The 27,454-nt window shown below is 43.7% G+C and overlaps 1 protein-coding gene across 1 annotated transcript in view; it reads left to right on the forward strand.

Annotated features, from left to right (window-relative positions):
* ches1 (checkpoint suppressor 1) overlaps positions 1–27,454 on the forward strand; it is a 64,642-nt gene that overhangs the window by 22,737 nt on the left and 14,451 nt on the right. The window contains exons 2-3 of the mRNA XM_084031183.1: positions 5,669–6,268; positions 24,252–24,403. Of these exons, the coding sequence (XP_083887309.1) occupies positions 5,687–6,268; positions 24,252–24,403 (734 nt within the window). The 5' untranslated portion in view covers positions 5,669–5,686. The remainder of the gene's footprint in view (positions 1–5,668; positions 6,269–24,251; positions 24,404–27,454) is intronic.

Genomic DNA, 27,454 nt, shown 5'->3' on the forward strand with positions numbered 1-27,454 from the left:
AGACGTAGTCATGGTGATGTCACATTGGTTTGTGGACTACGGTTTTGAAGCCTTGAGTTCGGTGATCATATTTGGACTGCTGAGGAGGGATGGGTGGATGCGACTAATACAAACCCTGAGCACTCGGGAGTGAAACTAAATTGGTAAATCCACCCGGTTGGGGTCTACTCTTTAAAAGACTCTTCCTTGGCCATTGGGCCAGTTGTTTTTTTTAATTCCCAGGTAGGAGGGGCAGAAAGACCAAGCAGCAACCTTACTGGATCTGGATCCATCTGGATTCTGGTGTGAAGCTGTTAAAAAAAAGTTTGCTTTCACGATTCAGAGTCAGCTTTACAGCTAAGTGTTATCTTAACCAGTCTCCCCCTGATGGCCAGTAGAGAGAATGCAAGTTTAAGGCAGTTCAGCTTTGTCTCCACTTTTCAGAACCAAGTTGCCGGCTGATTCCAGAGGGAGTTATGACCTGTTTAACCCCCGAACACTAGCTCTAAGCAGCTTATAATACATTTTTAAAAAACTACGAATGCCAAGATAAAAACAACCCTTTTCGAAGAAATTCTGTGTGTTTGCATGTGTCTGTATGAACGTGTGTGTGTGTGTGTGTGTGTGTGTGTGTGTGTGTGTGTGTGTGTGTGTGTGTGTGTGTGTGTGTGTGTGACTTGGTCGGCAGCTGAGAGCAGCCAGGACCGAGGGGGTCAGGATCAGTCCTCTGGGACACCCTGAACCCTGACCTCTAGTCCATAGCTCTTTGCTGCAGTGGATGATATAAAAGGAAGACAGAGTCGGACCTCGTAGGATGTGATTGGTTCTGCTCTGCTTCCTGAAAGCCCCCTGGAATCCTGACATTTGTCGTTAGGGAAAAGCAGGAAATACAGAAGGGGGGGAAAAACAATTTCATGGGCTGAAAATGGAGAACGTCACAAGGCTTCCGACAACTGTTGTTGACATATATGTAGCAGAAGTTATTATTTCCCAGTCTCTGAGTGAGTTCTCATTTTCTCCTGCCCTCTGTTGGTCTTCTTCTCCCCTTCCATCCATCCAGCAAATGTGTAGGAGGGATAAAGGTCGTCCTTTTGTCATCAAAACTCCAGATTAGTTTTGCCTCGGTGCTTCTGACTCTCTGCTTTATCACTGTGGCCAGAGGAGCCACAAGGTTCAGCTCGCCTCCTGCAGAGTAATAACTCCTACCAGCTAGTATTGCATTCTTTGCAGCTATCTCCTACACTACTATTACTACTCCTTTCCGAGGTGGGGGGATTATGTTCATGGCACTGGCTTTATTGTGCCGTATAGTGAAGACTGACAGGAAAGTGAGGAGCAGGAGGATGTGACATGCAACGTATGTCACTCCGCGATCCGACTGACAAAGTTGCAACAGTCGCTTCAGTGCGCCGAGGCCCAGAGCCGAGCGTGAACGCGCTGCTGACAGTGTGTTATAAGCCTATCTTGATTTCCTTTTAATATTCGCTCTTGATGTGGGTTTTTTGGGGGTTCTGTAACTTCTGACTTGGGATTTCTCTGGCTAATATTGCAGCAGGCTTGAGTACAAGACGGTAAAATGAAATACATTATTGAAATGTTTCTTCTGGCTTTGGCACACAAAACGCCCGCAAGTCAGACAGAAAAAAATACACTGCCAACAGGGAATAAAGATCTTCTGAGGATTACGTAAATGTGGCATGTATCTGCAGGAGCATGAATGCACTGTAAGATGATTACACTGTCAATTAGAGCACATGAATTAACATACACCCTCTCCACTCTCAGAGGGGTTTGTTAACCTCCCCCCCCTGCAAACACTGGTGGCCTCTGCCTGCAGTTACAAAAGCTTCAAAAAGGTTCAGAGGTCAGCACGTTCTCTGGGTTACTGGCGTTTAGTCTTTTGATCATTTTAAATCTACAAAACAAAATTCCCATTTCTCTTCTCTGGAACTGTTGATTGCCAAAGAAGTATCTCTGAGACTTCTAATCTGTGGTGGGATCACGTTAACTGTTAACTTTCGAGTCTGCAACAGCATCGTCTTTTACCCGGTCATACGTTTATGCAGACGACAGCAGAGTATATTGACTTGAAAAAAACGTGCACCTTTATTTGCTAACATTTGACTGGAGCCAACAACTGTCTTTTAATGATTCTGATGAGATAGAAAGTATACTTCTATGCCGACGATTTATTATCAGTATTTACTAATTTAGTCATTTAAATTGTTATGAATGATGATGAATGATTTTCATTGTTTTAAATACACAGAACAGCTCATTGTTGACCTTGTCCTTTTAATAGTTTTTTCTAGAACCTTCAGCAGCATCTCCCAGTTTTATCAGTGCATGTGTGCGTTGTTAATTTAAGCTTATGATTTCTAGCTGAAAGTTTGAGCAAAAGAAATAGTTTGACATTTGAGAAATGAATAGCTCCTATGTCAGTACGATAATTAAGTTAAAGCTAGGAGATAATTAGCTCCGCTATCGCATAAAGCAATGGGGCAAATGAGGCAAATTTGAGCAAAAGCATTTGCTAACCATGAGACCTGGTTGGTGTCTGCATGGAGGTAAACACTTTTAAGCTCACTCATTAACTTGTAATCTATATATATCCTTTTAATCTGCACAGAAAGCAGAGTGTAAAATGTTGTGGTTTTAAAGGTGGTGATGTACCAGACGATTGCTCGGCCAGGTACAACAGTAACAAGGTTGTCAACATATTGTCTGCAGATGAAATCATAAAAGAACAGATCCATCTCCATGACAAGTGTGCAAACCAAGTCAAATAAATTGTAAAAGAAAAATCTCTTTCCCAAAGTAACTTGTTTATGTGAAAGTATTATAGTCCAACCATTTAAAACTGCAGAAATTGAGACGTTGAAACCAGAAAAAGTGTGATGTTGTTTAATGAATCACTTAATCAAATAAACACTTTGTTGTCGTTAATTATAGTTAGTAAAATTTCTGCAGTCGTGCCTAAGTAATTCTCAGCCTTTTGTTACCTGTCGGAGTCTTATGAAACCTATATTCATGGCGGGTATAATCATAGTAAGAGCCTGACTCAAGTACACCACCAACCTCGGCGCGGTCGGCATTCCAAACGTGGAAAGTCATTCACTCTCATCGAGCGGTGTCTTTGTACGGCCGTGTTATCGGAGGGCAAACACAGCGGCGTGCTGCCGTGGTCACACGGGGAACACTTGGATGGAGAGCGTACTTAGAGGCAGATAGTCGGAGTGGTGTGCTCACGTTCCGACGCAAACACATACAAACACATGGGGGGGGGGACACACATGCACACACCACAAGCCAAATGTGAACATGCCAAGCAGAGAGGAAGACAAATCACAACAAAGCATGCAAACACAAAAGAGATCCAGAGACTGAAGACGACAGAGAGGATAGCAGAGTCCCATCTGTCAAACAAATGAGGATGCTTCTCACTCTCTCACACACACACACACACACACACACACACACACACATACATACATACATACATACATACATACATACATACATACACACAGCAGTTATCATTTAGTCTGAACTTGAGCGATATCTGTCTTTGTCCTTTAGCAGTTGGTCCTGAGGGGGCTGCTGAAGAAGTTGCATGAAAGTTTGTTTAGAGCCGAGCAAGTGTGTTAAGCTTCATGAGAACCCACAGGAGACATGGTGACACACACACACACACACACACACACACACACTCAGGCACGGGGCTTGGGCGGCAGCTCGCACTGGCCCCAACCAACAGTGAGGAGTTTGTTGTCATAGCAACAGTAAAATGAGATGACTTTACTGTCAGCCGTAATGTTTCATGGCCCCCTTGCCGCTATGGCAACATAACAAGGAGGAGGAAGAGGAGATGGAGAGAAAGAGAGCATCAGAGCATCTCTGCATTCCAGTGGACTCCTACTGGGAACGGTGTCACTACGATGTCCTTGCTTCCTTCCATCCTCAGAAAATCACACACACACCATCAAGCCTGTCAAACACGGGCATAAATACATCCGTAAAGAGACGCGCGCGCACACACACACACACACACACACACACACACACCTTGAAAAGCCCGTCAGAGCCCGCTCCACCTCGCCCATCCCTTTGATTATGCGTTCACTATTTTCAGCAGCGCCGTTATTGTCACTGGGGCAATTTGAATTCATTACGCTCAATGTCAATATTGGTGCAACCACGGCGGTACGTCAGATAGGTACAGCTTGTTGAATGAGCGTGCATGCTGTCAGGAAGTGTGAGAAGCTGAAAGAGGGGAGAGACGAGAAGAAATGGAGGGGAGATGAAAGGCATCCGGCTCCGCAGAGCGTTTCCCTGCATCGTCGGATGGAGCGGCGGGATAACTACAGGCTGGCCAACTATACGCGGAGCAACAGCACAGCAGCTATACATCACAATGCTATATTTAGCCCAGTCCTTCCTCTACAGCCTATCAACACTGGTAAGCAGAGTTGTCGGTAGAAAAGTGAAAAGACGGAGGGATAGGTGGCAGAGCGACAGACGCGGAGAGGATAAAAGAGGAAGAGAAGCACCAGAACCAGAGAGGAGCTGAGTTGTTTTGCTCTGTTGCCATGGTGACACCGCCACCGGAGCTGTAGCGAACTGACAGTTGTCACGGCACAGCGGGTTGCTATGGGTGACAGCTGTCAGTCAATCACGCAGAGTGAAGGGACAGATCGGCCGATGATCACCTTGGATTAGAGAACGATCGCAGCGCACAAGGGCCGCCAGAACATATCTGGATTTAATCCCTGCGTCCTAATGGTGCTGTGTGTGTGTGTGTGTGTGTGTGTGTGTGTGTGTGTGTGTGTGTGTGTGTGTGTGTGTGTGTGTGTGTGTGTGTGTGTGTGTGTGTGTGTCGTAATGAGAGAGTGTATTTGTGTCCAGACTGTGAAACATGGGTGGTGAGCAGAGCAGCTTTCATGTAGCTGGAGCTGCTGCCTGGTTCCTTCCCACAGCTGTCTGTAGAGGACAATCAAAGACCTGGTTGGGAGCCGTCTAATTGCGGTGTGATACTCAGACCCATTCCCCTTCAATTACCACACTTCAATTACCTGCGTCTAACGAGCACAGCGTTGCTCTTACGTTTGGAGAATTATTGTCTGATTAGAATGGGGATGGATTCGAACACGCTAAGTCTCTCTCGCTGGCAGATCTCCCGGCCGTCACCTGCTGTCTGAACCGAGCCGGCGGTCGGACACTTAACCGGTGGTAATGTTGTAAATCAGCGGTGAAACGGCTCCAACCTTCATCGTTTCCTCAAAGCAGCGGTGTGGCGTCTGTGACCATACAACTATTAGACCTTTAACAGTATTCAGATGTTATGACAGCAACCCCATGTAATGTCAATACGTCGCTGCTACACTGGTAATTAGAGGGTAGTCGTACAAGGCAAGATTTCCTCAACCAATGAAGCACTAAATTTGCCATCCTAGTCAGAGCTGCATGGAAAGCCCCAGAGAAAATGATGATGTATATTTTTCCCCTCAGATCTAACAGCCTAATTGGGAACCCGGTCAAAATCTTGTTGTGTGTCTCCGCCCTTTGGCCTTTCACAAAAATGAAGGCTTTATGTGAGAAGCCAACTGAATTTCACTGACCTTGTTTCTTTTTTCCCCTCCTTCCCCTCGCTGCCTTTTCCCTTCCCTCTCTCCTCTCTCTTCCTCTCCAGGAGTGAGCCCTGGGCTGGATGGGACCCACCATGCCCCCCAGTAAGAAGGCCCAGAGCCCCAGTAGTGGAGCCAGTGCCTCGCAGGGGATGAGCCCGCCGTATCGGCAGGGGGACGCCGCCACAGCAGCATCCGAGGCCGAGGCGGCCGACCTCTCGTTGTCCCTGTCCGCCTCCTTCTCCAAGGCCGAGGACGAGGAGCTCACCAGCCTCTCCTGGCTCCACGAGAGCACCGACCTCCTCAACAGCTTCAGCCACTCAGGGCTGCGTAGTGTCTCACCACTGCAGGACCCCGACGGTCAGCACCCCCGCTCGCCCTCCTCCTCGTCCCCCTCCCCGGACGACCCCCTGCTCGGCGACGCACACTCGGCGTACGATTTGGCGGCGGGGGCCAACAGAAAACCGCCGTACTCCTTCAGCTGCCTGATCTTCATGGCCATCGAGGATGCGCCCAACAAGCGGCTGCCGGTGAAGGATATCTACGGCTGGATCCTGGAGCACTTTCCTTACTTTGCTAGCGCCCCCACTGGCTGGAAGAACTCAGTGCGCCACAATCTGTCGCTCAACAAGTGCTTCAAGAAGGTGGATAAAGACCGGAGCCAGGTAACGACGTCAGCCATGTTGGATTGTATGTTCCTTCCCCCGAGGGCTCGGTGTCCACTTCTTTACTCTGATTCATTCAATATATACATATTATATATGATAATATTTCATCATATTTTCTGACTGAATCAGGAAATCAGGAAAATTTGCAGGTTTGGAAATGTAACCTTTTTTATGATACACTATACTTTAGGCTACAATGTGTCATCGTGCTATAATGTTCATTTTGTGATTTAGCCAAACTTTGATTTGTCGACTTATGTGTAAAATGTGCTTCATGGTTTCCGTGTGCTCGCCTGAAGCTGTGGGAGGTTTGTCATGGAAAGGCTGCTCTGTTCTGTGTAAACACACAAAGATGGTGAGGGGATTGTTTCTGGCACATGTCGGATTCAAACGCCATACATTCTGACTCACTGACCAACATGATGGGATCACACAGGGTTTTTATCACCTGTCGCTTTCATGGAATTGTTCTATTTTTGGGATAATTGTAAATATGATCAGGAGTGAGAAGCTGACTAGTATCATTGTAGAGAAGTGAAAGATACATTTTATTTTTACTTTTATTCAAAGTACAGGATACATTTTTTTATGAAATGTATTTCTCCTTTATGTATGCAAGGATGCCTTGAGATGTATGATCATCATATTGAAGATTTAGTGCTGTTTGAGGGGTTTAAGTTTATTTTGATGATCATCCATTGAGAATCATGGTAAATTATAGTTTTTGGGCAGGATAATAGTGACATGAAGACATGCCTACTGACCAACAGAGAGCCCGGTGTTTAGTCAATCTGCACACCCGTACAAGGCCACCGTATAAAAACACTCAAGTTAAGATAAGAATGAGAAAAAGTTCCTGCATGAAGCTCAATGTTTGAGGTGATTTCAGGGCTGAGCAGCAGCAGCTCTGTTAATATGTGAATATGAGTCCTCGCTCAATATGAAGCCACTTGTGTTGTAAAAAATGATTTAATTATGAAGCAGTTTCAAGTAATTAAGCTATTATCTCACACAGTATATGATCCATTTGATCTGGTGTTCTAGATACACAGGACGTGTTTATCTTGACTTCCAAGAAAATTCTCACATACAAACAATTTAAGTTACATTTTCTTGACATGTATTTAATGTAATTAAAATCAGTTATTCAATTTGTTATGTCTGATATGATATGCCTGATATATCAGCATGTATGGCTGTGTGTTGGTTACGGAACATTTCAAATGAGGTCCAGCCTCAATTCAAAACAAGGCAAGGATCCTTTTCCATCAGCTGTATTCTTCGTACTTCCATGGTAAAATACCTCTTGGACCATATGGCAAATAGAGTACGCAGGCCATTATTCACTCTATCATGTGTGGTTATAACTGGCTTCACAGCCCAACAGTTATCAGCGGTTTGCAGGCATATCCAACGTGAAGTCAAACATATTCTGTATTTTGTCTACAGCTGTACCAGATTCGGCCTTATCAATAGTTGATGATCTCTGCTTTCATAGTTCTCTTTCACTCAGACTTTCTGAGCTTCCCCAGTGGGAACAGCATTTCGCCTTTGATTTAAGTCTTGATACAGTCTTTTATACCGGCTTTCCTATCCAGATTTTACTCCATTAAATACTCGCGGTAAACGGGAATGAATCCCTCACTCAATTAGCGCTAAATGAATACTGGAGGATTTAATAACACAGATGCCAGCAGACTTTAGATTTCATCTTGCCCGAGGGTGTTGGGGGGTGGGGGACAAACAGGGAGGATCAATGCTGGCTTTGCATCTTTAGTTGATTGAGATTATACTGGAGGATATGGGAGCTCTTTACACTTTCCTTGACCAGCGCGTGAACCTGAACTCACTGTGTGTGTGTGAGTGCGTGTGCATGTGTGTGTGTGTGTTTGTGTGTGCGTGTGTGTTTATTCATGTGTGTATTCATGTGTGTGTCTGTGCACACACCCTCACGCTATGCTGTCATCTGGCCCTTGACTACAACGGCACAGAGTTTCTCGTGTATACATATCACCATAGTAACTAGGTTGCAGTTGACATAAAAGTATGCTGTTGCTATAGCAACGAGAAAACTGATTTGGCTGGCTTTACCGACTTATGCGTGTGTGTGTGTGTGTGTGTGTGTGTGTGTGTGTGTGCATATCTGTGTGTACTTGAGAGTGTGTGTGTGTGTGAGTGAAATATGCGCATGTGTCTGAGCACTGAGGTGCTGAGTGGGGGAGAATGAGTGTATGTCCTCCTTTTGTGATATATGCACGTGTGTGTGTGTGTGTGTGTGTGTGTGTGTGTGTGTGTGTGTGTGTGTGTGTGTGTGTGTGTGTGTGTGTGCACGCAGAGCAGCATGTGTAGAGGTGATTTTGGCAAGGACAGCCTGTCTTGTCTTTCTGTCGCTGCACAACGCTTAAGACAGCACGCTAATTAACCCTTCAAACCTATTCCCCTCACACACACACACTCACACACACACACTCACTCCCACACACACACACACTCACACACACATTCAGACACGCACACAGGCGATGTCTGACACACAAACAAACAAGCACACACACACACAGATGCACGGGCGGCGTGTCGGTGTAGAAATGAGGGCACCTCTCTGCAGACTCCTACTCTACCTGCCAAGCTTTATCTGAAGCTGCAATTACAGAATCTCACTGTAATTTCAGTCAGGCGCTGCCAGTCAAAGCCTTTCACTGAGAAGATCGCCATGCCAGTGCTCCTTTTCGCTTTTACCCTTTCTACCTGTTTATGTCTTTGAATTGACCGTGCATTTACAAGGTCTGAGATCGTTTCTCTTTGTGTTGCATCATACTCATTGCTTACTGGGGGGAGGAGGAAGACGAAGGGTTTTGGTTAAGGGGAGGTCAAGTAATCGTTGTGAGTGATAGACAGAGAGAGAGAGAGAGAGAGAGGCTGAAGGAGGCAGACATGGCTTCCAGTGAACGCACCAAATCATATTTCCATCAATTTCCAGAGGTGGAGATTAATATGACAGCAGCCTATTTGTTCCAGTGACTGTATTTCTGGGTCATATCCAGGCAGATGACAAGATGGAGACTAGTTTAGAATAAGCCCGCTGTGTGTGTGAACTTGTGGGAGCGTGAGAGCGAGTGTGCGTCCCACGGTTGCTATGGCTTTGTTTACAAACAGGATTCTTCACCATGCTCAATGACATGCCTTTAATGACAAGTGTTGTTGCCCTCAGACTCACGGATCAGTGCTGAAGATCAGTGCAGCAACACAAACAAACACACACACACACACACACACACACACACACACACACACACACACAGTGATATATTTCTCAAAGCCTCTTATGAAATCACAGTAGAGACAACAGGCAGTTTTGTAATCTAAGACTCACTATGAAGTCTCTTCATAGTGAGTCTCTGCACTTCAGTGTGTCACCTCGAACTTAACCTCAGATGAGAGGCGCCCTTGATTCTGGTACTTTTTAGCAGAACATTATGAAGCGTAGCATCTGGAGTGAGCTCAGATACGTCAGCCTGAGGTGCTTTTTGAAGCTCATTTATCAGCGGGTTGCTGCCACTGATGTATCTGCAAACGTGAATACCATTTCACTGTGTTCTCAAATTACAAACGCATGATACTTCTTAAGGTTTCACTATCTTAAAGTATGCAACACTAAAGGCCTTCACACACCGGGTGCTTTTTTTAAAAATTAATTTGCACCTCAATATATTTTCTGTTGTTTTTGTCATGGATATTTTGCACATAATATGCCTATTTTTCAGCCAAAAAGCAATGTTTTCTGAGCGTTTGCACTAGAAACAAACGCATCAACCAATCAGATGCAGAACAAACATATTCAAATACTATAGTGCACAGCGACGTGGAGCCTCCGTAGTCCAAAACCAGATGACAAAGGTAGTGCAAACCAGATCCACTCCTTCCGTTCTTACCTTTCACAACAAAAGCCCTAGACATATACACTGCATTACTGTCTCAGCAGTTTGCCCCTGACACACTCCCAGATGCTGCTCTGGGTCAACAGGAAGTAGACGGTCCTCTGTCTGCAAATTAGCATGGCTGCAGGTATGAATAGTTCTGATGCAGAATATTCACAGGAAACTATTTGGGATTTTTTTTCAATTATTTGTCAAGTTCTTTGGGTTAAGCATGAAGCTAGCAACTTTTTTACGCTGCACAATATTTTGACAATAGAAATGTGATAATTTACTATGTAGTCTGAAAGGGATCACTCATAGTGACAATCCCACAGTGAGTTACCACAACGGTTTTTGTTCAGTCTCCTAAACAGCAACGGGGAGAGAAAGGGCTGTGATAATCCCACAGTAGGCTACCTGCCCAGTGCCAGAGGTCTGAGCCAGAACAAGGACCCTATACAAGGATACGACTAAGCTTTCTCCAACTTAACTGTGGCAAAACAGAGGTGATCTTTCTTGGCACTAAGACCACACTGAAACAGCTTGCAAATTTCTCTCTTGAGGTTGATGGCATCCAGGTCCTCCCCTCAACCCAGGTTCACAACCTGGGAGTGTACCTTGACAGCCAGCTCTAATTTGAGGCTCACATCACGCATGTCACAAAAGTCTCCTTTTTCCAACTGAGGAATATTGCTCGGATTCATCCCTATCTCTCACAACCTGCCGCAGAGCGCCTCATCCACGCTTTCATATCCTTCCGTTTGGACTACTGCAACACCCTTCTTGTGGGGGCAACGGACAAGACCATCAACCGGCTGCAGTACGTCCAAAACTGTGCTGCCAGGCTCCTTACCCACACCTCTCGCCGAGAGCACATCTCTCCTGTGCTCTTCAAACTTCAGTGGCTCCCCATCCGCCAGCGCATTCACTACAAGGTCCTTCTACTGGCTTACCAAGCCATCCACTCCACCAGTCCATCCTCCCTTTCAGAACTTATCACCATATCCCGGCCCACACGCACCCTCCGCTCCTCCAGCTCCTCCAGCTCCACCACCCTTCTACAGCCTCGCTACAGACTGGTCACCATGGGAGGACGTGCCTTCAGTCCTTGACGTGCCTTGAGTACAACAATGACCATCTATGAATGGTTAACTCTAATATTAATGTTGATATCATTAATATTCTAGGACTGCATGCTAATGCCTTAAAGTTTGCCTCAGTGATTAACATTTGTACCAGTCAGCCTGTATAATTAGCTAACAGACACGTTTCCACCCTGACAAGGATTATTCCTTACCATCTTTAAGGGTTTTAGCTCCAAAAAAACGATGATGCCCCATGCACAACAGCGCTGCTCTTTTTTCAACGTGAGCTAGTGCACGGTGAAGATGCCGGTGCACACCAGGGTACTTCCTAGTCTTTATCCTGTGTTTTATCTCCAAATGAATGTTGAGCGTATCATCAGAAATGTTGCTGGCTAACGTGAGCCAAACAAAGTTGCAGAAAATGCTAATTTAGTTAAATGATGACCAAAGTAACAAGTACCGGTACGAAGGTTGTAAAAGGCCCAGACTTATAGCGGCATATCAAATCTGGCGATTAGCGCCACCTCCTGACAATCATAGGGTATCTTATAGAGAGAGCTAGCTAAGGTTAGCCCGCTTGAATAATTAGATATTATTGACAGTTTACCTAGATAGATAGAATCCTACCGACTGTGAGTTCAGTGATGTATGACTGTTCCTGAGTTGTTGTGGTTCAGTGAGACAGAAAGTTAACAACTGGCTGTTTGAGCATTTCAAAGCTAATGAGCCAGATACAGTATTTCCCCTTAGGAGGTGGTGGTGACCAAAGCAGACATGAAAGGAAAGACTACCAAATAAATGCCAATGTTGCATCGTGTCTGCTGGATATGTCCAACCAATTGTTTGCTAACATGTTAGCTTCATAAGGTGTTAATATGTCAGTGTTGTGTTAACAGCTGGTTTTGCTGCTTTCAAGTGGCCTGAAAATCTGTTCATATAAGCAAAATGATATGGCTGGCGGGCTGCATGGTGGTATAGTGTGTAGCACTAGGGTCCCGGGTTCGATTCCTGGATCGGGCCCGGGTTCCTTCTGTGTGGAGTTTGCATGTTCTCCCTGTGTAAGCGTGGGTTCTCTCCGGGTTCTACGGCTTCCTCCCACAGTCCAAAGACATGCAGGATGGAGATAGGTTAATTGATGACTCTAAATGTCCCGTAGGTGTGAATGTGAGCGTGAATGGTTGTTTGTCTCTACATGTTGGCCCTGTGATAGACTGGTGTCCTGTCCAGGGTGAACCCTGCCTTCGCCCAATGATAGCTGGGATCGGCTCCAGCCCCCCCCCCCGCGGTAGACAATGGATGGATGGATGGATGGATGGATGGATGGATGGATGGATGGATGGATGGATATGGCTGGCCTTTTAATGCCTTCTGTCATAGTGGGTCATGAGTAGAAATACACGTTATGTTGTCACTTACCATTTTTTCAGTATAGCCTAAGGGAAGCACTTTCAACATCTGGAAGAACGGTACTAATGGAGAACTTTCACGGATGTGAAAATGATGCCGCTTTGAGAATTTTTGGGAAGGACAAAAACCCAATGGACCTCACTGAAATGGATTGCTAAGTGACAACATATCATGGGTGCTTTTAGGGATGTACTTACATTGGACTAAGCTCAGTTTGTAATCAGTGCTTTTACATTTGAGACATTTGCACTTCTGATTATATTCCAGTCAGAGATTGAAGTTTAGTTGAGGCACATTGCCAGACTGGATGGAATGTTTTTCATACCAGCAGGATACCATCTTTAGGAAATCTGAAAAAAAAAGAGTCCGAGGTACAGAACAAACTGTGCTCTCTAATCTCAACTACAAACCAACATTAACCCCTTTTTGTGTATACATTCACTTTTGTTTTGGTCTATAGCTAAATTTAACAGTGACACTAGTGGGGAGAAACCCTGGTTCTTCGGTCTTTATTAATCAGCACAGACTTATATGTGGTACAGAATAGCCAATGAAGAAGAACTGAAACCACAAACTGGGGCAAACTTAAGCTTCATATAGAAACAGAACCTGTAGAGATTCCTACATGTTACCCTGCTCCATTTTTCTATGCGACACACAAAAGGACAAAAATGTCCCGTTGTCCAACCAACATGTAGCTTTCACATCCAATGGGCCTCTTTGTCCTTCAACAAGAACAGAAACGTCTGTATGGAGCAACTTTATGAGAGGAAATATCCCCACTATTTTTCATCTTTTCATTCTTTCTGCCTCTTTCCTCTTCAACTGTTCGTCTCACTGTTCAAACATTTGCATCCTCTGCTGTGATTCTCAGATCTACGCGTCACGCTAACGCCTCATTTCTGTTCAACAGACCTCATATTGTTTTTGTTCAGATGTACTGAATATCTGAATATCTAAGTGCTAGCTAGACATGCCATACCATGGAATTATATATGTATATATATGTTTATGTATATATTATGTATATATATATATATATATATATATACTGTATACATATACCGTATTTATATTTATACGTGTGTATATATATATATATACACACAGTTTTTTGTGAAGATTGCAAAGTACAAAGTACAAAACGCAACGTTGTGTGAGTCTGTTCTTTCCAATAATTCCCGGAGGCCTACTTTTTAAATCAGGCTCTATTTTTCATGTTGCTCCTGACGATATTTATGCTCATCCCGATAAAGGAAATTATGAAAAAGGAAATGATAAAGGAAATTATGGTCGATCAACTTATTGTGAGTGATTGTCTGACAAAAAAAAGTAACAAAACTGTAGGGTTTATGTATATATATATATATATTTGACAAATATGTTAAAATTCTGTGATTGTTTTATTGTGTTGTACAGCTCTGTGTGTATGTATATATATGTATATACACTGTGTATATACATGTGTATATAGTGTGTATATACACAGTGTATATAGTGAGTTAATATGGCTTAAACACAATCAGGCTTGATGCTTTTACTCCGCCTGTGGATGTCCATCATAAAATGACACACAGTCATAATTCTTTGGATTGGTAGTATAGGTTAAGTCATATTGCACATGAAAATGCACTGGTCAACAAAGCCTCTTATGTTGATGCCGTGCATGTTTCTCTGCAGAGTGGCAGCTCTGTGCTTGATCCCTTTTTAATCTCATTTCATTGCTGAGTTGAAAACAAAATGTACTTTCTCCTCTCTTAATAGCCAACATGATCAGTTTACATGCATATCTGCAGTATATGGATGGCATTGTTAATTATGATGACATTGTTTAAAGTTGTAGTTTCAGTTTTGAGAGCTATATAACTGCATTTTAATAGCTGTATTAATATAGCAGTTAATTCAAGTGATATTGTTTTCCTAAAAGCAACCAGTGCATCCATCTCTCAATGCTTACCCTGTCTATGGCGCTAATGGTGTGTTCACATTAAACACGAAGCCAGTTTTTGCCTAGTGTTACTCATGCAAATATGACCGCAGGATTATTTGTGTTTATTCATGGGATCATTTGTGTTTATCTGGACAGGAGGCGGGGCTTACCTCCACGTAGACACCAACAAGGTTTCATCCATCAGAGCTGAAATCACCACTAGTGCTGCTTTGTACATGTTGAAGTCCCAGATCCACCAGGAAACCAAACACCGTCCTGTCTGAGTTCATGACATCATCCAGAGGTGGATTTAACCAAGCTGGATTCACTGGATGTAGCAAGACACACGTCTGCTGGTTTACTAAAGCTGGATGAACCCAGAATAAAGTATTTAGCTGTGATTTAATATAAATAACCAGATAACAAGGATGCTGAATTAACTCCATAATGGGGGTGATTTGTAAAAAGTGTGAAGTCAAACTTTAAGTCTGTCTGCAAGACCACAAGATAACTTAAAATGCTTGTTTTCTGAATGGAGTCTGGTTTGATGGTGCTAGGTTATGCTAACATTGTAGCTGCTCCAACAACACTCCAAATAAGGTCATCTAGACATAAATACAGCAGAGACCTTGTTGACCACAGACAGTCTCTGGTTCCTCCACATGGTCTGGTCTGGTCTCTGGACTAATGTGAGCTACTATCTAGACCTCTGGGGGACTACAGACAGTCTCTGGTTCCTCCACATGGTCTGGTCTGGTCTAGTCTCTGGACCTCTGGGGGACCACAGTCACAGGAGACAACATTTGGATCCTCCATTTAGGATTCAGCAACATGAGGACAGGAGGAAGAAGTTAACACGGACAGATAATTTGTAACCTTGAAATATTTTGACTAGTGAATGAAAACCAAATGGAGGAATACAAAATGTGCGTCATTCGCAGTAAGCCAGTAAGCCAGCAACCGGACCAATCAGCACCCTGGGAGAAGCTCCTGGCACCTCGGGCATGGCTATTCATTGGTAGAAGAGTAAATAATGCCACTAGAGGCTTCTTTCAATGGAAAAGATGTTTTCACGACTGACTTCAGCAAGAGCTTGATTGACAGATGGTTCATCCAGTCACATGACTCATACTAGTACTTCTTTAAAGTACCTTTTCCAAACATCTTCCAATGGTGGCTTCTCCGATGCTTCTCAAACCATCTGGTAGGTCAGATGAGGGCACTGTTTTTTAAACGCTACTTAAAGGATATCGTGTTGCTTTTCGTCACTACTTTAATCTGAGGATTAATCCACATTTGGTGCTCTAGTGAGTTCCTCCAGCAGCATGGCGGCGTATGCAGGATGGAGTGATCATAGTTCATTGTAACAAAGCAAAGTGTCAATCAGTGCAGCAGTGTGGCTCATTGATGTGTAGGTGCTTGATAACAATGGAGCTCTGTGGCTCAGAGGAATGAGGCCTCGTTAACTTTTGTTGTTGTTTTTATGGGAGTTGTTTACAGTAAGAAAATTAATCTCATCCACATATCATTCACTTTTATTGCTGTTACTCTCAGAAATAATAAATTACCATAGCATAGTATAGCCCTCTGAAAACAGAGGGAAACATCTAGCAAAAGTTGAAATACATGAAGCCCTAATTAAGTTAAATACATTTGTTCAATTTAAAGTGTAAATATTAATTGATTATTTATTAAACTCCCATAAAACCATAAAGTGTAGTCCAGTCCAACATGTTAATTAGATATTTTTTGTTACCTTTGAACGAAGCCAGGCTCAAAACAGGGCCAATGTAAAGTTGTATAGGCATAGTATAGGCAGCAGCCATCACCCATGAAAACTTTGATTTCAATTTTCAGAGTTGTAGAAACCTTCCTCACACTTCTGTGACAAAAATGAAAAGTAATGCTTATTAAAATAATTTATGTTGAGGAGTTAACTAACCACTAACGTCACCAGATATTTTTGAGACTCATTTTCAGACTCAAAGGCAAGTTTGACTGTGCAATTTCTTTTTGAATGTAATTTAGTGCAGTTTAGTTTCTGATGGAAGTGAATGGAACAGATCATATACTGAAAGGCACGGAGGAGATCCTGTTAATGTACACAGATTTAAGGGATGAAGGAAATGCCCATACATTTGACCAAAAAGGTTCTGCTCATTTTCTGCAAGGACATCATCCGTTTTTCTCCAGACTTTTGTTTCCCTTCATGCTAAGCTAAGCTAACTGGCAGTAGCTTCACTGTTAGCATACAGACATACGTTTCAATGAGAATCAATCTCATATAACTCTCTGCAAAAATGATTTACAAAGGTATATGATGAAGTATTTGTTTAATGTACTTAGAGTACATTTAACAAATACAAAATAGTTTTGTGTGGATTGTACGATCGGTGTAGTTGTGTTTAGGCATGGGACGACAGGAAATTCTCATCAGAATATGCAAAACCTCTTCACTAAATCCCCGTGGAAGCCTTTGACCTTGCATTGAGAGAAACGTGGATCGAGATGTCGAAGATGAACTGTCCTCGTGTATTTCCAAGTCATGCTCAGCAGTTCCGCTGTGACAGGTGAATGTGTATGTGAAAAGATCAAAGTGTCCATAGGAATGCAGTAGCAGTCGTAGTATAGTGTTACTACCGGGGTCAGTGGTGGCAGGACTTTTTAATATCTCCTATTTCCAAGACAGACCAACCCCCACAGCTTATATAACACAGGAAACAGATGTTGGCAACACACAATCATCCCCCCCCCACCTCCATCCCTACCTCCCTCCCTCCCTCTCTCCGCCTTTGTCTCCTCTTTCTTCCCCTTTTGTTTTACTCACACTAGGACGTGTCCACAGCAGTATATACAGTATATATGTTTACTCCATCATGAAAAATATCTGTCCCCTGTCAGTATTTGGTCCAAGAGGCATAAAGCGTACTGTATTCTGAACTACTACAAACGGACGTAATGACACAGATACATATGATTAACTGTGTTTCTCTTCAGTGTAATGTTGCTTCCATTTAAATATGGAGCCACTTTCACACTGAGATGTTTCTTGGTTTAACGTTTGGAGTTGTGGATTACTGCGAACACTACGGATGGGACTATTCCCGAACACGGATGCAATGCCATTAAACACATCATCCAGATATTAGTGCTGATCAGGGATCAGAGGATGGAGAGAGGAACTAATATCAATGGAGATCACAAACATGGTTCCAGGTGAAAGTCAGGACCACGGTGCTCATCTCCTGAGGACCGGCGAATCACCATAACCTCATAATCATCCATCTAGTTAAAACTAATTAAAATGGCACAAACATACTGACATCACTTTATATTTTGGGAAGAAACACATTTGTATTATTGCGTCACAGATGAGACACACTTGACAATCAAATGATATTCCAGTTTTTCACAATTGTTAACAAAAGTTTCTCAAAACAGCTTTCTCATCATCCTTGTCCTCCTTCCTCCTTGTCCTCTTCTTCCTTCTTGTTCTTGTCCCCCTTTTCCTCCTTGTCCTCATCCTCTCACTCCTCCTCCTCCTCCTCTCCTCTCTGTTTGTCTCTCTCTTCAAAGTTCTCCATCGTTCACCAAACTAAACAGAGGTTCAACACACTTTCATGCTGCAGTCCTGATACCAACAGACCTGATGGTTTAGAGATTTGAATATTTGTGTTGCAGGTTGATGCTTTGAGATTTTATTGAGAAGTGTGTGCAACAACTGAACATTGTGTGCAGTGTTTTGACAACGAGGTGATGTGTAAAGAAGGAAAGTCAGAGTCTCATGCAGATAAGGGATTGTGAAGTTGCCAAATTGGGTTGAGCGATTGGTACAAGAAGTGAAGGTTGTGCAAATTGTGCCGAAATTGCGCTTTTTGTGTGTTAACAATTGTGAAAAACTGTAAATAAGATTACCATAAATCATAAGGTCTTCCTGTATTACAGTTTTTCTCAATTGCTAAAACACTAAACCTATTGTCTGAACCAAATGCTCCGTTGCCTGAACTCTTTTTGCAAAACCATAAGCCCTTTTCACCTGTTTAGACACAACTTGCCAACACATTTTCATTGTGATGCACCTGTGTTGCATAATGTCGAGCACAGGTGGCAAAAGTTAAACACAAGTAAAGCACAAAAGTCATTGGTTGAACACAACAACTCAAAATTGATCACACTTGTGGCTAACGATGTGAGGGAACATATATTCAGAGAGCACTGGCTTGTGAGGCACTACAATGGATAGAAATCTGAGAGGAGGAGTTTGTGTGAGAGGTGGTCGAGGTGGTCAGCGAAGAAAAAGAACAGTAATATCTGATGAAATCAGAGCTACTGTGATTGACCATGTTCTTGTCCATGGTATGAGCATGAGGGAGGCCGGACAAAGGGTACAACCAAACATCAGGGTATGAGCATGAGGGAGGCCGGACAAAGGGTACAACCAAACATCAGTAGATTCACTTTGTCCACCATAATCCGAAGATTTAGAGAAGAAAACATTGACAGCAATTACTGTATGACTATACTATATACTGTACCACAGTATACTGTAAGTAAATATGTGTTTCAGTACATCACTGTGCCAATGTACTGTAGTATTGTAATGGAGGGTTAGTCTAACTGTTTGTAGGCCTAGTATTCCATGTATATTTTTGTACTTTATGTTTACGTAGGCTTACTGTATACAAGTGCTAAATGCACAAGATTTCTGTTTCTTTTTCTACTGTACAAGTGCTACGTGTAAATGCACAGGATTTCTGTTTTTAGTACTTTTATTTTTTACTATGTACAAGTGCTAAATAAACAGGTTTTTTGTTTTGCAACATGCATTTAGCCTACAGTGAACAATGAACATTTATTTCTACCGCTTCATGTCCTGAGCATTGTGTTTTCTATTTTTCTACGTAGTGTTTAGTGACTGCTCTGTAGTGTTTTTAATTTTGATTGACTCGGGGCAGGATTTGACAACATAGTTCAGTTTTGAGCATCGATTGAACTGTTTTGAGGTGAGAGTTCAGTTTTGGGCACAGATTAAACTGTTTTGAGTTGAAAGTTTGGTTTTGCAAGAAGAGTCTGAGGTTTTGTGAATGTAGCTTGAAAATTGGGTTTTGTGTTCACAGTTTAGAGAAAAGGAGAGCAGCTTTCGAGAAATGTGTCTTAGCAATCGAGAAAAACTATATATATATATATATATATATATATATATATATATAGCTGTTGTTTAACTCTTATATCTCTATTTCACTTTATTGATAGCACAATGAATTTACTTTGAATGCTTTTTATTGTGATCCACGAAATAATTCGATATCATCTCATCCATACCTGAGGACCATCACTTACTTTTATCTCCACCCGTATGGAGATATAAGATCTGTGTCATACTCTATCCCATCATTAAAGTTGAACCCCCTGAAAACGTAGAGCCAATCTCTGACCTCAGATACTTCGATCATCGTTTTTCCAGAGACGCTGCCTTTGTCTCAACTTTGTGAGTTTGTCAGGAAATGAAAAGTCCATTTCACCTCCTCTTGCTTCCAAGCCCAGATGATGCCTGTTGCCAGGGCGACCGCTCTAACCCAGGTGACAGACCCTTCCTGTGAGCTGCGCCCTGTGATTGGCCTGTTGACCAGGGGGGCCTACAGATTTAGTGTTTTGATTGGTTGGCTGGTTTGCAGAAGCAGGGGACCCCAGCAGACAGAGATTCTGTAGAGAACATTGATTTAATCGGCTGGCAAGCAGGCATACACACACACACACACACACACACGTATATTGTGCATATATACACAAATGGCTGGCGGGTGTAAGGGGAAATTTGGCCCAGTGGGGGTCACCTCTGTGGGAGCGAGTGTATGTGTGTGTAATATCATGCTCTCCAGGAGAGGCGTTGCTGGCAGTAATAGAAGCACTCACAGGAGCAGACCACGCTGGGTAATATCACACTCCCTAGGGAACTTGCCAAACACACACTCACCCCTCTTCACACACACACACACACACACACACACACACACTCTCTCTCTCTCTCAGCTAAACACGGCACATATGGCCCGAGTTCAACACAGCTTACGTACTAATGCAAAGAGCCAGACAGGAGGGACACATCAACAGTGCACACACATCCTATTAGCTCCTCACATTCTTACAAGGTCACATGATTCAGTGTCCATCCTGGGATCAGGAGACACTGGGTGTCCACATGCATGGTCACCACTCATTAGAGATGCTGTACAGTTTATGTTGTCATACAGAGCATCAAGGGACCCATAAAAACACAAGTCACATGACATGAGTGTTCGCAGACTGCAGCACCTCAGATTAGGGATGGGACTATAAAGGATTTTATCGCACTAAAAATCACTCACTTTATTTATGATTTATGATTTCAATTAAGATTATAACATGGAAAGTGATTCCAGTATGTTTTAGTTTAGGTTCAAGAGTTTTAAGCAAATCCCAATTTAAGTGAATCCCAATTATTTTGGCAGGATAATATGATATTTTCAAATCAAGACATGTCTATTTCAGCTGTTCATGCTTTTGTTTGTACTGTGCACTTCTTGGTTTTATAAAATCCTTTTTGAGGTGATTTCATGCACTCACTATCAAAGGTCTTTCACTTTCAGTCCCACGTACAATCTTAAGATTAAAAATTCTTTGTCCCATTTGTAATGACTAAAAAACACTGAAACTAAAGAGAGTGTACAGAGGAGAGTGTAGCATGTTGAGGGTGTGGATGGAAACAGGAGAGTGTAGCATGTTGGGTGTGGATGGAAACAGGAGAGTGTTGCATGTTGAGGGTGTGGATGGAAACAGGAGAGTGTAGCATGTTGAGTGTTTGGATGGAAACAGAGGAGAGTGTAGCATGTTGAGGGTGTGGATGGAAACAGGAGAGTGTAGCATGTTGAGGGTGTGGATGGAAACAGAGGAGAGTGTAGCATGTTGAGGGTGTGGATGGAAACAGGAGAGTGTAGCATGTTGGGTGTGGATGGAAACAGAGGAGAGTGTAGCATGTTGAGGGTGTGGATGGAAACAGGAGAGTGTAGCATGTTGAGGGTGTGGATGGAAACAGGAGAGTGTAGCATGTTGAGGGTGTGGATGGAAACAGAGGAGAGTGTAGCATGTTGGGTGTGGATGGAAATAGAGGAGAGTGTAGCATGTTGAGGGTGTGGATGGAAACAGGAGAGTGTAGCATGTTGAGGGTGTAGATGGAAACAGGAGATTGTAGCATGCTGAGGGTGTAGATGGAAACAGGAGAGTGTAGCATGTTGAGGGTGTGGATGGAAACAGGAGAGTGTAGCATGTTGAGGGTGTAGATGGAAACAGGAGATTGTAGCATGCTGAGGGTGTAGATGGAAACAGGGGAGTGTAGCATGTTGAGGGTGTAGATAGTACAGGAGAGTGTAGCATGTTGAGGGTGTAGATGGAAACAGGAAAGTGTAGCATGTTGAGGGTGTGGATGGCAACAGGAGAGTGTAGCATGTTGAGGGTGTGGATGGAAACAGAGGAGAATGTAGCATGTTGGGTGTGGATGGAAACAGAGGAGAGTGTAGCATGTTGAGGGTGTGGATGGAAACAGGAGAGTGTAGCATGTTGAGGGTGTAGATGGAAACAGGAGAGTGTAGCATGCTGAGGGTGTAGATGGAAACAGGAGAGTGTAGCATGTTGAGGGTCTAGATAGTACAGGAGAGTGTAGCATGTTGAGGGTGTAGATGGAAACAGGAAAGTGTAGCATGTTGAGGGTGTGGATGGAAACAGGAGAGTGTAGCATGTTGAGGGTGTAGATGGAAACAGGAGATTGTAGCATGCTGAGGGTGCAGATGGAAACAGGAGAGTGTAGCATGTTGAGGGTGTAGATAGTACAGGAGAGTGTAGCATGTTGAGGGTGTAGTTGGAAACAGGAAAGTGTAGCATGTTGAGGGTGTGGATGGAAACAGGAGAGTGTAGCATGTTGAGGGTGTGGATGGAAACAGAGGAGAATGTAGCATGTTGGGTGTGGATGGAAACAGAGGAGAGTGTAGCATGTTGAGGGTGTGGATGGAAACAGGAGAGTGTAGCATGTTGAGGGTGTAGATGGAAACAGGAGAGTGTAGCATGTTGAGGGTGTAGATGGAAACAGGAGAGTGTAGCATGTTGAGGGTGTAGATGGCAGCATGCACCTTCTGGGACATGAGCCTCTATTTGAAACGGTTGCTTATCATCAAGTGCACATTTGATGTTACAAAGGCTGTTTTTGTTCCTTACGGCTGCAAACATTCCTTTCATCTCTATTTAAATATCACAGATATATAGATTGCTGTTTATGGTGTTGGTGTGTTAATTGCTGATGGGGATATTCAAGATTACACACAAAATGAAATTCAAAAATTAAAATAATGACATTAATAGGCTTTAGCAGAAAAAGATAAGATAAGAACTGAGAACAAGGAGGTCTCTGATTGGCTAAGACGTTTCTCATCAATCATGTGATCACTTGGGAGCTGTTCTTGAAGTTGCTCTTATACCAGCTCATTTTCAATACACCTGAGTGGTCTATTATCATGATTAACGTGATATTGAAGGGAAGCAGCGAAAACACAACCTGACATTTCAGACATTGTTCTAATTTGGCTTTCTTTCTCATGAATTACTAAATAATGTCACCAGAAAAACAACATTGTGTCTTCCCATGTGTCATCCATTCCTCATTCATTAGGGACTATGTTTAAGGTCAAAGGTCATAGATTATCCAGAGAAATGGGCATTGTTTCTGCAACACCCTACATACTGTTGATTTTTTTTTTTATTTTGCAACATCTCAACCATGCTAACCAAAAGTGCATCACAATCCGCCGCCAGCGGTATCCTTCTGATAAATGTTGACTGATCCACTGATCTTCAGGAAGCAATAACCTGTGTTTTTCTCATCTACTTCAATACAAAACGCTCCTCAGGTTTTGGAGTCTGTCTTCAATTAATGCTCACACGCACGGCATATCTGACATTTCCCTCTTAATGGATTCATTGCGGTATTTGCAGAAATCAGAAGCCTGCAGTCATGACATCTCCCCACCCCGTAGCCTGTACCTGCATCGTATCAGCCAGCACTACAAAGTGAGCTGAACACGAGCCATGACGGCTTTAATTTTATATTTACTTAGCTGTCTCCCCCTCCTCCTGCCAGACTCGGTCTCTGCCGTACAAACTCCAGATCTTGCCACATTCAGATGACAAGGCAGATGAAAGTGTGGAGAAGGTGGTGAGATGGAGAATGTGTTTTCATAGCCCCTCCCTTCTCCTTAATCTATAGGCTGTTTTCATTGGGAGCCGGCAGCTCATTAGGTAGGGGGGGGCTGCTTTGATCTAAAAATACACATCATCACTGCCTCTGGATTGGAAAAAAAAGTTAAAGAGTTTCCCTGTGTCTTAATCATAAAAAAGGATCCAGATTTCTTTCCGAACTGCGGCGGCGGGTTGGAAAATGGAGGCTGTATTAACGGTGGTTCCCCTGGGACTTCGGCCTGGTGGCTGTGTGCACAGGTGGTTTGGTGAGCTTGTGTCTGGCCTTTGGACTAGTTGTCTAACATCAGTGTGCTGTGTTTGTGATGTGCTTTGAGGGGCCCGCGAGCACTTCCACTAACATCTCTCTCTCTCTCTTTCAGAGTATAGGCAAAGGCTCTCTGTGGTCCATAGACCCGGAGTACAGGCACAACCTGATCCAGGCGCTGAAGAAGACGCCGTACCACCCCTACTCGCCCGGCCTGGCCACGCCCTCCACCTCCCCTCCCACCCTGCCTCAGACATTTCACCACAGGTAAGACAGCTCAGCTGATTGGTTGATTGATTCAAGAGTGGGTTTGTACGTTTGGTTTGATTTTATCCTGCTGACAAATACTTGAGTTGGGGAACGTGAATGAATCTGGAGTTTTATTATAATGAAATCAAATCAAACCTATTAAATGCAAGCGTGTCCTCTTCGTCATCATCACGGCTCGCTCAGTCAACTCGAAGCTTTGAGGGCTTGTTTGGATGTGAGGATTTCAGTGGCAGATTTTGGCACATGAATCCTTCAGTCGTGGTGGAAGTTGTCTTGTTAAGACGGTTGGATGTGGATGTTTGAGGTCTCTGTCCAGCATGTTGCTGTTTAACATGGCCGACTTTATAAAATGCTCCCGTCATGGATCAGCATGTTAACATCTAACTTCAAGTCCTTTCTACTGTTGCTCTTGTTCCCCTTAAAGCAACTACAGACAAATGTCATGTGTTTTCTTTCTCTTCTGACAGCAGAACATTTTTTTAGTCTTGATTGACATTTTTGTTCGGATGAAACTTCCTACAAACGGGTAGCATTTCAGCAATTTATATGACGTTGATTACACAAATGATTAAATCCCACACTCGCCCATGAGCAGGTGGCAGGTTGAACGTTGTGCAGTGAAGAGAGTTCAGTGAACAGGAAAATATTCATGCACGAGGTTCATTTAGTCTCTTGAGATTCAAGAGTAAAATAATGTTCCTCCATATGTTATTTACAGACTGGTTATGTCTTATACATTCATACTTGTTGAGTTGTGTGAATTTATGTTTCCAGTATAAATTCTGAGAAATGCTTTCATACTTCATGTAACAAAGATATTTACACTTTATGAAAAACACAGATAATGTCCTGGCAGGAAATCAACTTTTACCGACATCTCAACCCAAAAACAGAAAATACTATAGATTTCTAGTTTATAGTCTGTGCCATTCACTTCCATCACAAAATAAATGACATTAGAAAATAAATGACACGATCAAACTTGCCTTAGTGTCTGAAAATGAGTCTCCAAATATCAACGGTTCACAGTGAACAGCTGAACAACTCTCTCTAAGTACAACCACACTGAGTTAACTCCTCAACATGAATCATGGTTTCAAGCATCTTTTTATATTTTTATCACAGAAGTGTGAGGAAGCTTTCTACAAGTTTTCCTCTGGCTGCTTTGGCTCCCACAATTCAACGTGTAATGATTGATGAATACGAGGAAAACAGCTGTGAAAAGTCGATACAGTAAATTCCTTCATATTAACACGGTACATTGACCCACATTTTGGAGACTTTTCTTCGAGTGCATGTGATTTAAGTAGATTTTCAAGTCAGGACTTAAAGTCTGAGTATAATCAGCCGGCCAGCCTCTACTTCAGCTGGCCGGCTGGTACCACCATCACTGAAATCAAACAAATGACGCTCAGCAAAGTCCAGACTCTTCTCTGTTCTGGTCCTCAGTGGTGGAACGAACTCCCGACAAATGTCAGGACAGCAGAGTCACTTGCCATCTTCCGAAAAAGGCTCAAGACTCACCTGTTCAGACTTCACCTCGACTCTACATAGCATGACCCACTAACCCCCCCCCCCAAAAAAAAGAAAACCCTTACCTATAGCACTCTGATCGTAGCACTGTTGCTCTTGAAGTACTAGTTTACTCAGATGAGGACCTAACACTTGTTCTATTTTTAGCTCTTACTTTATCAGCAATGATACGTTGTGGTTTCTTTGTTTCCTTCTTTTGACAAATGTACTTATTGTAAGTCACTTTGGACAAAAGCGTCTGCTAAATGACCTAAATGTAAATGTAATCGAATGGAGAAATGGTTCAAATAACTTTGCCTTTATTCTGTTTTTCAGACAAAACAAACTATGTATCACTATTTTCTGATTTATTAGCGCAATATAATAAACAATGAATCAAAGAATCATCAATATTGGCTCTAAAAACATAGAACATAAAACATAAAAGGTATACATTCCTCCCTCCCTCCACCCACCGGGGCCCAGGCCTTCTACAGCTGACCCTCCCATCCTTTACTTAAATCTTTTTGCACGCAGCAACACTTCCATCCCTCCTCCTCCCTCCTCCTCCCTCCTTCCCCCTCCTTCCCCCTTAGGCACCTCACAGGTGAAATCACCGGGTGCCTGTTTTTCCTCCGCCCTCTGCCCACGTTCACTCCCTCACCCTCTCCCCAGGACATCCTGTCCTCCACCCCCCGTTTCGCCTCTCCTCTGGCTGCGAACATGAGCTCCTCCGCTCCTCTCTCTCTCTCGTCTCCTCTGTTACTGTCCCACTCTCCCTCCCGCTCATCCTCAGGCATACATTACAACTAGTGAGCCACTCCGTCTTCTTTATTTATCCCTGCTGTGATTTATTCCTTCTCTCTCTCTCCACACTCTCTCTGCACCACTTTATCATTCAATTAAATCCTCCTTTGTTCACTTCATTCTCCAACCGCTCACAATTCCCCCACCCTCCTCTCTGTAGCATCCACCTGTTTCGTCTCCTTCCTCTCCTCTCCTGACCTGTCCTCTCCCCTCCTTCCTCTCCTCTCCCCTCCATTCGAACCTCTCCCCTCCATCCGAACCTCTCCCCTCCTTCCTCTCCTCTCCCCTCCATCCTCTCCTCTCCCCTCCTTCCTCTCCTCTCCCCTCCATCCGAACCTCTCCCCTCCAGCCGAACCTCTCCCCTCCAGCCGAACCTCTCCCCTCCTTCCTCTCCTCTCCTGACCTGTCCTCTCCCCTCCTTCCTCTCCTCTCCCCTCCATCCTCTCCTCTCCCCTCCTTCCTCTCCTCTCCCCTCCATCCGAACCTCTCCCCTCCAGCCGAACCTCTCCCCTCCAGCCCAACCTCTCCCCTCCTTCCTCTCCTCTCCCCTCCTGCCTCTCCTCTCCCCTCCAGCCGAACCTCTCCCCTCCAGCCCAACCTCTCCCCTCCTTCCTCTCCTCTCCCCTCCATCCTCTCCTCTCCCCTCCTGCCTCTCCTCTCCCCTCCAGCCGAACCTCTCCCCTCCAGCCCAACCTCTCCCCTCCATCCGAACCTCTCCCCTCCAGCCGA

Source organism: Eutrigla gurnardus (genome assembly GCF_963514095.1).
Source record: "Eutrigla gurnardus genome assembly, chromosome: 16".
Taxonomy (NCBI): Eukaryota; Metazoa; Chordata; class Actinopteri; order Perciformes; family Triglidae; genus Eutrigla; species Eutrigla gurnardus.